A 12893-nucleotide genomic window follows, 5' to 3' on the forward strand; every position below is an offset into this window, starting at 1 on the left:
AGTGCTCATCAGGGACGCCCTTTTTTTCCATTATGGGTCGAGGATGCCCATGTGTTAGACACGCCCAAGTCCCACCTTCGCTATGCCTCCAACACGCCCCCATGAACTTTGGTCGTCCCCGCGATGGAAAGCAGTTGGGGACGCCAAAAATCGGCTTTCGATTATACCAATTTTGGGCGACCCTGTGAGAAGGACGCCCATCTTCTGATTTGTGTCAAAAGATGGCCATCCTTCTCTTTTAAAAATGAGCCTGTTAGTGAGCCTTAGACGTATGGGCGTCATGGATTAAATAACTGAGAGCCACCATTTCTTTCACATAATTATATATATATTTTTGCATATTGTTACAGCCCTCTATATTGTTTATATGTATTTTCTTGTGATACTATCTTTTTCATATATTTTGAGTATTTCCTGTTTTTGGTTTTGATTTTGGATTTATCGTTCTACCTGCCAGTGGTTAGGCAAGAGCATTTACACCAGTGATTTGGCTAGCGTAAGTGCTCACACTTAAAGATAGGCATAAAACTGTGGACTTCTGATAGATTCTAGAACAGCAGTTGTGGTGTTGTCATATTGCTGAATTCATGGCATAAAATATGGGTTATGACCATTAAGAGGATCTCAACGTAAGAACAAAACAAATACCATACTGAGTCAGCATGATCCATTGAGTCTAGCATCTTGTCTCCAACAGTGGCCAACATGGGTCACTTAGAAGCATCCAGATGTTAATGAAGAAATCCAGTAGTAAGAGGTAGAGAGAAGGATCTGTCTAGTGGTTAGAGCAGCAGACTGAAAATCAGTGTTCAAATCCTGCTTTTCCTACTAAGGTTCCTTGTGATCTTGGGCAAATCACTTCACTTTCAGTTGTCTTAGGTACAACTTACATTTCAAGCCCAGTTGGTCATGGAAATAACTTCCATACTTGTCTATAACTCATCTTGAACTCAAATTTGGAAGAGTAAGTGAAAAATATCTAAAAATTCAATGTTCAAGTCTATCTTCATGGACCTGTCCTCCAGAAACTTGTCCAAACCTTTATAAACACAGTTATACTATTAGCATTGACTACATCTTTTGGCAACAAATTCCACAGCTTAATTGTACATTGACTGAAAAAAAGATCATTTAAAAATGTGTTTTATATCTGCAATCAGTGTCCCGTAGTCCTGGTACTGTTTGAAAGGGTATTAATGGTTCTTTATTACCTGTTTGACAGCAATTGTGATTTTATTACCTCTACCTCCAAGGTTAAGAGTCCTAGGGGCCCATTTACTAAGGTGTGCTGAAAAATGGCCTGTGCTGGTGTAGACACGTGTATTGGATGCGCGCAGGTCCATTGTTCAGTGTTCCTGCAAAAAAGGCCTTGTTCTATGCCAAAAATGGACGTGCGGCAAAATAAAAATCAGCACGCGTCCATTTTGGGCCTAAGACCTTACCTCCACTCACTGACTAAGCGATAAGGTCTCATGCGTTAACTGGGTGGTAATCGTCAGCACGCATACACTGCCGGTTACTGCCCGGTTAGTGCCACGTGGTAGAAAATAGAAATTGTTTTCTGCTGCGCATTTTGGACGCACGTAGAAATTAGAATTATAGCCAGGGGCATGTGGTAGCCCGGTGGTAGTTTTAATTTGAAGTATGTTGTAATCTGTTCAGCCTTTCTTCATAAGGAAGTTGTTTTATCCCTTTTATCATTTTGTTTCACTTCTCTGTGCTTCTTATAGTTCTATGTTCTTTTTGATATGAGGTAGAACAACACACAGTACTCAAGATATGCTCACCTCAGAATACATATGCTTATAAATGAATGCGTTATTTGATAATATGTACATAAGGAATGGAAAGAACAGTCACGCGATATGTCCAACATATTTAATAACTAAGTACACCTTGTTTATAACTACAAAATACAATGTAATTAGAAAAAATATATAGCCTGAAAGATAAATAAGACAGCCCTTGAGTAAAATAAAGAACAAAACTGCACTAAATTATTGTGATCCTAATTTTGACATGAAGCACACTGCCAGATGTAGTGTTTCATTGACAGCTGAAATATACAGTTATCACCGTATATTTTATTTAACAACAGTAGCACTTCAGTCTGTTTGTCCATCTCAACTGGTAAAAAAAAAATTCTTCATGCCCTTACATAAATCCTTGTGCATACAACGTCATCAGCTCCAAAAATCTAGAAGCAAAACAGATATTATGGTCACAAATTACTCAACATTGTTTTATTTTTAAGTACTAGAAGGTAATGAAAGTTTAATAAAGGCTTCTAAGCAGTTTATAGGTAAAATAGATGTTTTCACTCAGGAGCAACATCTCCAAATGGGTTAATATCTTGATGGTAATGAACCTCATTCCTAAGCTAGGGTGTGTCAAGTATGGTCTCAATTTATCAAATTTAGGGATGTAGTAATCATGCTCCATTACAGCTATATCGTGTGTTATTGGTATCTTAACACATGTTAAAGGGTTCTGATGCAAGTAATGGTGCTGTAACACAGCATTAGGTCACCGTGGAGTATGACATTAATGAGATGCAAAGCATGCAAATGCATTCAAAACACTCAATATTATGTTAATTCCATTACACAGCTTGCTGGAGAAGGCTGGGGTTATTTTACCATTCCAGGAGCATGAGGCCGCAAAGCCACAGCCTAATATTTCCAGCTGAATGTTAAAGGAGCCAGTCCCCCCGAGCTCCCCCAATTACAAATTCCCCTTGCAAATGCCCCCTATCTCTCAGCACCCTCACAAAGTGGCTCCCTCAAATCAAACTTCCCCCACCTGGAAGTGGCCCTCCTAGAAGTGCCCTTCAAAGTCAAGTCCCTCCACCTGGGACTACTGCCCTCTAATTTGAAGCCCCCCCCCCCCCCCGGAAGGCTCCTCTACTCTTCTGTAGGCCTCCTGGACCTACCTTTTAGTTTCCCTGGGATAGTGGTTTCCAGGCAGGGGCAATTCCCAGTCACTCCTGTCCTTGGCAGTGCCAGGTTCCCCTAATAGTAGTTATTTAAAATATTTTGCTTAGGAAGGTGAAGTAGTTTGGTTGTGCTGTTAATTCACTTGAATGTATAGAAATAAAGGTCAACAAACAAAAACAAAACAAAAAACCCTCTAAAGTGATACCTTTCTATTAGACCAATACATTTTTTGACTAGCCTTTGGGATTCAGGACTGCTGCAAGGACAGTAGCTGATCTTGGTAAATTTTTAGCTTTGCGTCCACATCACCCTTAATTAAATTTCAGGGCCGCAGATCTTTCCTTACCGAGAAACTGATACGTAAACTGAACAATCATGAATGATAACCCTAACATCATCCCTCTCAAAGCAATTCTGCATAATTAGACATCAACTTTTAAATATTAAACTTTGTTTCATATTTATTTATTTGCTGTATTTGTTATACTGCAATTCTCAGAGTAACTTCATGGCAGTGTACAGATTGAGATATCATGAGAAACAGTGAAAACAATAAGTATAAAATTATAGACAAAAATATGAAGAAAGAGAAAACAAAAAAGAGGGATATGAATAAAATAATATATATTCAGGAGAATGATTATGGTAATTATGACATACAAATTGAACACAAAAGGGGTACAGCTCATTTACCCCCCTGTTTACTAAGCCACTAGCACACCTTAGTGAAAGGACCCCTAACTGATTTCTACCTAGATACTGAAAACCACCAGAGAAAAATAAAGGATATCAATGAAATCTTGTCATTCATATGCTTTGTTGACACTCCAGTACCCTTTTGCTTTTATCTTTAGAAAGCAAGGACTTATTTTTATGTGGATATGTCCTTGCCTCCCCCCAAAAAAGAATAATTTACAACATATGCAGTTTTTTTTTTATTTTTGCAAATTGGAAAAACGTAAAAATTCTCTGGAAAAGTATTAAAAACAAGAAAGAAAAATCTGGGCAATCAATTTTTTTATGTAAATGTCTCAATATAACCGGAAGAATAATTGACTTTGTAATGGATAGCTTTCTTTCAAAGGGTCTGTGGCACAGGTGTCCACACTAGGCCTTGACAGCATTATCACATCATTAACACGGAGGTTATTAGTGCTGGTCACTGTTTATTGTATGTAACTTTCACCAATTGCTTTATTGGTCCCAGTAATGAGGAAGAATTAGCAGGCATGTGTATACATGTTATATTATTATATTTAATATACATTTATTTAATCAATTATTGATGGGTTGTTATTCATTTAATTGTACTATATTATTTTATTGGTTTTTAACATTGTATTTATTATTCTTTGTGTTGAGCAATTTTGAAAAAGTGGAATGTAAATGTGTGAAATAAATATACCCCCCGATTTCCCCCGATTCTATAAAAGTTGCCAAAAATTGTGTCTGCAAATTTAGGAGTGTCTCAATTTGTGCACACAATTTAATAGAATAATGAGCCAATTAGTGCCAATAATTGGCTTTTTAACAAGTAATTATTGGCACTAATTAGATTTAATTGGGACTTACACATGTAAATTTAGGTGTGGGATCCACACCAGAATTTATGTGTGGCCCGAAAAAGGGGACACTGAAATGGGAGGGTTATGGGCATTTCAGGGCAGATCAGGGGTGTGGTTTTGGGTTACGCACATAATTATAGAATAATGGTGCTCCGTGTGTAAATTTAGGCGGGGGGCGTCTTCACCATGTTTTCGTTTACACATGACCTTTCCGCTTAAGCGTTATTCTATAAATTGTGCCAGGCAGGGCTTATAAAATATCGCTTAAACGGTTTTTTCAGAGCTGATTTTTTAGGCACCATTTATCAAATTCACCCCATAACGTACTCAGGAAATGCATTATTTTAGTATTTATGTGGCACAATCTAGAAGCTGAAATTCTTTGACCTTTTTGCTTATTTTGATCCAGATGTTCAGAAAGATTACAGAACACAGTTAAACATTAATTTTGTTATCCCAAAGGGTTCAAAATGAGTCCTTACCAAAATCAACTCATTGTTAGACAGCTCTCGAGTCCAGTATGTTTTTGGTCCAATTCCCTCTAGAAGAGTTTGTTTGCAATGGATTTTGTTTTCATGCTCCCAAGTGGCTAAACTCTGCAGGCAAGACAACCATTAGGGACATTAATTATGGTCTGTGGCAGCACGAAGCTGAGGCACTGATACACATGAGGTGACAGTAATAGTATGGTAAACCATACACCAACAGAATGCTAGGGAATGCAAATTAAGAATAATCACATCCTGAAGAGCTGCTTACACTAATTAGGATTTCAAGGGGCAGCAGCATGAATTGCTGAAAGCGAGAAATAGAAATAACATAACGTTTTCTTTCAATGAAAATGCAAAAGTGTTTTTACTGCTCAACAGCACTGGTATAAATTTAAATTCTGCTAAACTGAAAAAAGGAGGCAATTAATAATCTTAGAACTGCAATATAATATAAGAATTATTCAATGCTAATAAACATGGAGCACTCTGGTATCAAACCACATAACCTGAGATTGGTAAATAAGAATCTTTGTAAAGGGAAACAAACCCCCTCCCAACTATTATTTTAAGTTTCCTAATGCTGTCTGATGTGGACCTAGACATTTTGTGGTACCGTGTCTTGGCACAGTCCAATGAAATAGGTAATACAAATGTGAGAGAGCAAAGGGGTATACTACATTACATTATCTACAGTAATGTGGAACAGTTATGTACAAGGAGGCATTTGGAGAAGTACATTTACAGCTGAAAACACTATTAAGCACATGGACAATTTTCAGCAGATAGCATATCCGTATTTATATCCTCCTTCCTACTTAGACAAGGGAAAGGTCTGTAAGGGGTCCTTTTACTAAGGTGCACTGAAAAATGGCCTGCGGTAGTGTAGATGCGTGGTTTGGGCACACGCAGAATTATTTTTTAGCGCACCTACAAAAAAATGCCTTTTTTAAATTTTTGCTGAAAATGGACATTCGGCAAAATGAAAATTGCTACGCATCCATTTTGGGTCTGAGACCTTACCACAAGCCATTGACCTAGCAGAAGGTCTCACATGGTAACCGGGCGGTAATGGTCTATGCTGTGAGTCAGAAAATAAAAAATACTTTTCGGACATGCGTAGTGGATGAGTGACAAAATTGAAATTACCGCAAAGGCCACGCAATAACCTGGCTGTAACTCCAATTTGGCGCATGTTGGGCATGTGTAGGCATTAGTAAAAGGGCCCCTAAATGTGAAACTCAATAACCAGTGCTATTTCCAGCGAGAGCCTGGATTCAAAAGGATACTAATTTACTGTAAATAGAAAGGAGTAAAAACAACTGACAAAAAAAGTTGAGTTGTGAAAATCTCCTCCTTCCCTTCTCTCTACATAACGTTAAGTGTATATGGCTTGTAGATATTCAATTTGTAATGCCCACCTTTCATGTAAATCCTTTAAACTGCATGCATGCTAGTGCTTCCCAACAGGTACATTCTCTACACCATGCCTTTTATTCCCAGCAAACCACATTTCTCTTTGTCTACCAAACAATAGTCTCAAAGTCATTTGCATTCCATAACCATTAGACGTTTGTCATATATAATAAATTGTGTCTCAGGAGGTGTCTGTCATTCTATGTCCTGAAAACACAGAATGTTATAATGAATTAGTACAGCTCCGGAGTACTACTCCATCATTCAGTCTGAATGTAAATTAATAGACAGCCCAAGGAAGAATTGCACTTCAGCATAAACCGCTTTATTTTAAGTCATGCTATCTTTCCCCACTGAAATATCAGTGAGGATTATTCTTCCCATTTTTGTGTAAAAAAGCCTTTATGAAAGCAGTAAGAAGCCTGAGCTTATCTTAAAGCTGAAGAAAATAAGAAAATGCACAAGACTATGCAAATGATGGTTTTCCTTAAAATAGGGCTATGCAAGTCATATAAATATGCATATCCTAGATATATCTTAAAACAGTTTCTAATTCTAGTAGTCCTTAACCACATTTAACACCTCCCCAACCAAGAAATAACAATGATCTTCATAATAGGTATTTATATCAGGATCAGGGCACAGAATATATTGGGACATGTAAGAAAAAATGGTTGAAATATGACATTGAAAATTTAGAAGCTGTGCATTATGAGTTTGAAAAACACTTGAATTTGAAATATGCTAGTTGAAGGAGTTTTCTCCAGCAGGTAAGAGCAATTTTTTGATCTGTACATTTTATGGAAATTAGATATAGATACAGGGATAGAGTTAGATATACAGACATATTATTTATTTGTTGCTTTGGGAAATAATTATTTGGCAAGAATAAGGAAAATCAGGAGTTGATAAACAGCAGAATTTTCCTCTATGAAGTCATAAGTTTGAATTATAAGGGTTTTTAAAAAAATAGTCATTTGTGCAACTAATTGATCAGTTATTCAGCAAGAACGTATTAGAGTACAAATTAAAGTTAGTGTGACAACAGATGTTGAAAGGAACTGCATCCAAACTACAGCTATTTGAATTCATATTACTAAACGATAAAAGCAGATAAGAGAAAGTGACTTGATATACTGCTTTTCTGTGGTATTTTGCAACTACATTCAAAGTGGTTACATATATACAGGTATTTATTTTTTTACCAGGGGCAATGGAAGGTTAAGTGACTTGCCCACAGTCACAAGAAGCTGCAGTTGGACTTGAACCCAGTTCCCCAGGATCAAGGTCCACTGCACTAACCACTAGGCTAAGCCTTCACTCCTCTACTACTCCTCCACAGATAAGATGTGCCATGTTGGGTCACATCAAGGGCCAGATTCTATATATATGGTGCCTAAAACCTCCATGTGGAATACATTTCTGCATAAGCGTATTCTGTAAGCAGTGCCTATATTTATGCGCAGTATATAGAATACGCTTAGTTGATATCACAGTGCTTAAAACTAAGTGCATCCATTTAGATCAATGAAAATATGGCAGAAATGCTGGTGCATAGATTTAGACGCACAGTGGCTTATTCTATAACAATGCCCATTTCCCCATCCATAAGCACACCCATTTTTGGCTGTGTGCATTTGAATGTAGGTGCAGCGTTACAGACTATGCTTAGGGCCCTTTTTACTACCCCACACTGTAGGCACGCAAACCTTTTAGCATGCACTAAACATTAGCATGCACTAACACTAGAGACACCTGGAGGGGCATAATCGAACGGGGCTCCCAAGTTTTCCTGAGGATGTCCTCGCAGGACGTCCCGGCGAAGGGGTGGGGAAACCTGTATTATCGAAACAAGATGGATGGCCATCTTTTATTTCAATAATACGGTCGGGGACGCCCAAATCTCAACATTTAGGTCGACCTTAGAGATGGTCGTCCTTAGAGATGGTCGTCCCCGGTTTTCGGCGATAATGGAAACCGAGGACGCCTATCTCAGAAACGACCAAATCCAAGCCATTTGGTCATGGGAGGAGCCAGCATTCATAGTGCACTGGTCCCCCTCATATGCCAGGACACCAACCAGGCACCCTAGGGGACACTGCAGTGGACTTCAGAAAAAGCTCCCAGGTGCATAGCTCCTTTACCTTGTGTGCTGAGCCCCCCAACCCCCCCTCCTCACAACTGTACACCACTACCATAGCCCTGATGGATGAAGGAGGGCACCTACATGTGGGTACAGTGGGTTTCTAGTGGGTTTTGGAGGGCTCACATTTACCAACACAAGTGAAACAGGTAGGGGGGGATGGGTCTAGGTCCGCCTGCCTGAAGTGCACTGCAGTACCCACTAAAACTACTCCAGGGACCTGCATACTGCTGCCATGGAGTTTTTGAGGGTGGGAGGGGGTTAGTGACCACTGGGGGAGTAAGGGGAGATCATCTGGTTAGTTTGGGCACCTTTTTGAGGCTTGGTCATAAGAAAAAATGGACTAAGTAAAGTCAACGAAGTACTCGTCAGGGTTGCCCTTCTTTTTCCCATTATCGGCCGAGGACGCCCATGTGTTAAGCACGCCCCAGTCCCGCCTTCGCTATGCTTCTGACACGCCCCCGTGAACTTTGGTCATCCCTGCGACGGAAAACAGTTGAGGATGCCCAAAATCAGCTTTTGATTATGCCGATTTGGGCGACCCTGGGAAAAGGACGCCCATCTTCCGATTTGTGTCGAAAGATGGTCGCCCTTCTCTTTTGAAAATAAGCCTGCTGGTGTATCTAGCGTTAGCGTGTGCTAATTTTTAGTGCACACTAAAAGTTTGCACGCCTACAGTGCGGCCCTTAGTGAGATGTGTGCATACATTCTAATTATTGCCAGTTAGTGCTCATTATTGCTTGTTAACACTTATCAATGCTGATTAGCTTGTTAAGCCAATTAAGTTACATGCCTTGTTACAGAATATGTTTGCATTTTGGTGTGGAACACTAGGCGTGCTATTTAGAATCTGGGTGCAAATGTCCACTGAGCCCAGCATCCTCTCTTCCACAGTGGCCAATCCAGGTCACTAAAAAGAAGAGGGAAGTTTTAAAGGTAGCTATTAAACTATGTTGATTGAATGACATGACCAAGGAAATTGATGCACTAATGTGAGATAACAACATTAGTGATATACTGATTAGTTTGGAGGTATTTTTTTCAAATTAAAGTTATTGTGTTAATCCACACATTATTGCAAAACAAACAAAAAATATGAACTAAACCTCTGCCAAGGTATATTAAGTTATTTGCTGTAATATGTCAGCATTAATAGTTACACATTTTAATGTAAATGATTTTATTATGCATTTATAAGAAATATGCTGATTATCAAAGCATGCAGCTTATTGTTTTGATTAGATTTGGCATTGATTTTCATAATGGCTAATTAATGCTTGTTAAATGTGCTGATAACATGTGTAACATGTTTAATGCTATTATGAACATCAGTGCATTTTAGTACATCAGCCCTAGGGGATTAATGAATTTTCTTCATATAACTGAAGCACTTACTAGATATCCAACCACAACTATGAGTTAGAAATAGACATCATAGAAATGACTGTGCTCTGAAATGGATAACAATTCTGTGCTTAACACTCATTTCTTCTGCAGTGATTAGTAGTATAACTTTCTGATGTTATTAATAAATTGTTGAGGGTGTAGTAAGATGTTAGGAAGCAAGTTAGAAGTACTTGGCACATGCAGATACATTCAGGATCAAATATGTTATATGTTTATGGATGCCAACCAAATCATCATTTTACCAGAAGGCATGAACAACATTTAATATTATTATTTTATCTTTATGGTGTGCAGAACATTTTACAAGGTGTAAGCAAACTCAGGAGATGATCAATCTCAAATCCTATAGGTACGTAGTCTGGAAACAGGGACAAAGACACAAACTTTCCCCATACCCATCTGTCAGGGTATCATTAAACAATAACTATAAAAAATGCAGTAGATTAATGAGGACCATGCTTGAACAGCATGTAGGCTACGGAACATTTGCTGCTGTATTGATTTAAAATAAAGGTATAATTACTTGGTTGCAGCTTTTTTTTTTTTTTTTTTTGGTTTAGCTTTCTCTGAATCCTACAAAATCTCTCCCCTAAGAAACAAAAGAGCTGCATCATAAATAGCAAGTTAATAAGAATTCTAACATGTCTAAAACCATTTTTAAAATCTCTAGAATTAATTTTAAATAAATAAGGACTACAAGGTTGCTCTGCTACTTAACATTTCATATGATTTACTAATCCTAAACCCCAGACTACAGTGATCAGCAATTATATGAGACTGAGGGAAACAAAGGTGTATATTTTGTGTAAGATGAGGTTAGGGAATTTTACAATGAAATTCAACTTCCCTACAATAGTAAATCTTTATATTTATAATACATACCCAATTACTTTTAGGTGTGCAAAATTAATATTTCTGTCTGACTTATTCATTTATTTCTAGGGCTAGGAATAGAATTTAGTCTCATACCTTACCTTGCATTTTCTTCCATCCACAGTTTCTTCATCAAACTCTTGCCCAATTTGGAAGCTGATCTCAGTGGTTCTAACAGTAGTTGAGGTTTTGATGTAAAACCAGTTTCCATCTTGCTTAATCTCCACATGTGGTTTGGAAGCTGCTGCCACAGCCACTTTTCTTAGCATGGCATTGACACCTGATTAAAAAAGCAAAACAAAACACCTCAGCATCAGGCAGTGCATCAGAAACCAGCTTATTCTCAGACAAAGAGATCCATCCCTTCAGGAATCAAGTCGTGTCTACAGTGCTGTCAAGAGTCTGATGATCAAACATCCCCCAACTATAGTCATTTTCACAGGCAAATGCCTTAAGCACTTTTTCTATTTGTATCCTGGACTTGCCTTCATTTTACGGATGTTAATCCTAATGAAACACACCACTTATAAAACACTATTTGCTAGTTTCAGACAGATGAAAAACCTTCAGGGATGAAAGTAAACTTCAATGATATAATAGATAATAATGTTGGAAGAAGGTCAGTGTATTGTACTGTAGTAGACTGACAAGCTGAGATACTCTAGATCTGATGTTCCAGGATCTCGGCTATCTATAGGATATAATCAGAAAAATGTCAGCATTTGGGGTGTAACTGACCAGATAGGCATATGAAGAACCATTTTAAATATCAATGAAAAATATGATGGCAAATATTTTATAGCTTTAGAAATTGCTTACCCAGAGCTTTCAGAAGTTCATCAAAATTTTCACTGCTTTTCATTTTCCAAGTGCCAGCAAAGTCAGGCATGTTGATTAAACCTGTTGGAGAAGTGGCTGGCAAGGACCAAGAGATGCTCAGAGTTCGCACAGGATCAGGAGGGACGCTGCTATCTCCTAGTCAGTCACACAGGCTCCTTCTGACTCAAAGGCTAAATTAGGACTGCTAAGTCTCCCTGATGTGTCACATTCATAGTAAGCCCACTCCCCTAACCTTCCTCGACCCTCCCACTCCCCCTCCTCACCCTAACCCAATCAACTCAACTCCAGCTTATTTTCTCTGTCTGTCTCTTGCAAGATTAGGGCTTTGGGAGAGACTACTTTAAAAAAGAGCAAGCAATTAAAGGAACACAAATGGCTAGAAATGAAGTTACTAAGGGGTCCTTTTACCAAGCTGCAGTAAAAGGGGCCATGCACTAGTGACGGAGGCCATTTTGCCGCTTGCTGAGGCCCTTTTTACCACAGCGGGTAAAAAGGCCAAAAAAAGAAATGCCATGTGGTAAGATTTCACTTACTGCGTGGCCATGCAGGGGGGGGAGCACTTACTGCCACCACTTGAGGTGGTGGTATGGGCTCCAAAACTAACCTGCTAGTAACTGGATAGCAAACGGCACTGGGGGGTCGAAGGGCACCGGCGGTAGCTCCAGATTGGCACGCTTACTGCCGCTTTATACAAGGGTCCCTAAATAAACACAGTTCTTTACACCTCATATCCAAAGTACAGCATGCTAATTTACAAATGAAGAAATCTATCAAATAAACATCTTTACATTTTTGCACATTTTTTTTTGTAACTGTTTATTCCAGAGGCAGGAGCAGATTGTGATTTTATACAGGGCTTAATTCACCCAATTTTGAAACTTAGAAAGTTTCCATAAATATTCATTATGACTAAGGGGTCAGTATTTAGTGGAACTTACCCGGGTAGGAATTAGGAAAGGCTCCTACCTGTATGTCCCATTTACCAGATCCATATCTGGATTTTCAGTGGCACTGGGGTCCTTTTACTAAGGTGCGCTGAAAAATGGCCTGCGGTAGTGTAGGCATGGGTTTTGGGCACTTGCAGATCCATTTTTCAGTGCACCTTCAAAAAATGCCCTTTTAAAATGATTGCCGAAAATGGACGTATGGCAAAATAAAAGTTGCCGCACGTCTATTTTGGGTCTGAGACCTTATTGCCAGCATTTGACTTAGTGGTAAGGTCTCT

At 38.7% G+C, this 12893-nt stretch overlaps 1 protein-coding gene across 1 annotated transcript; it reads right to left on the reverse strand.

The window, feature by feature from the left end:
* Positions 1–1877: 1877 nt before the first annotated feature.
* On the reverse strand, positions 1878–11837 carry CRABP1 (cellular retinoic acid binding protein 1). Its single transcript, XM_030190387.1, has 4 exons — positions 11648–11837; positions 10930–11108; positions 4984–5097; positions 1878–2197 (listed from the first exon to the last, which is right to left on the reverse strand). Exons 1-4 carry the CDS (start codon positions 11715–11717, stop codon positions 2147–2149), a joined length of 414 nt encoding a protein of 137 aa, XP_030046247.1. The 5' UTR covers positions 11718–11837; the 3' UTR covers positions 1878–2146.
* Positions 11838–12893: the final 1056 nt, after the last annotated feature.

This window comes from Microcaecilia unicolor, chromosome 1 (assembly GCF_901765095.1).
Source record: "Microcaecilia unicolor chromosome 1, aMicUni1.1, whole genome shotgun sequence".
Taxonomy (NCBI): domain Eukaryota; kingdom Metazoa; phylum Chordata; class Amphibia; order Gymnophiona; family Siphonopidae; genus Microcaecilia; species Microcaecilia unicolor.

Excerpts from the sequence above, each read along its gene's own strand:
- CRABP1 (XM_030190387.1), bottom strand. The coding sequence starts at position 11,717 with ATGCCTGACTTTGCTGGCACTTGGAAAATGAAAAGCAGTGAAAATTTT. Across the intron at positions 11,109-11,647 it reads TGAACTTCTGAAAGCTCTGG|GTGTCAATGCCATGCTAAGA; the intron begins GTAAGCAATTTC and ends TTTTTTAATCAG. Across the intron at positions 2,198-4,983 it reads CTAACAATGAGTTGATTTTG|ATTTTTGGAGCTGATGACGT; the intron begins GTAAGGACTCAT and ends TTTTGCTTCTAG.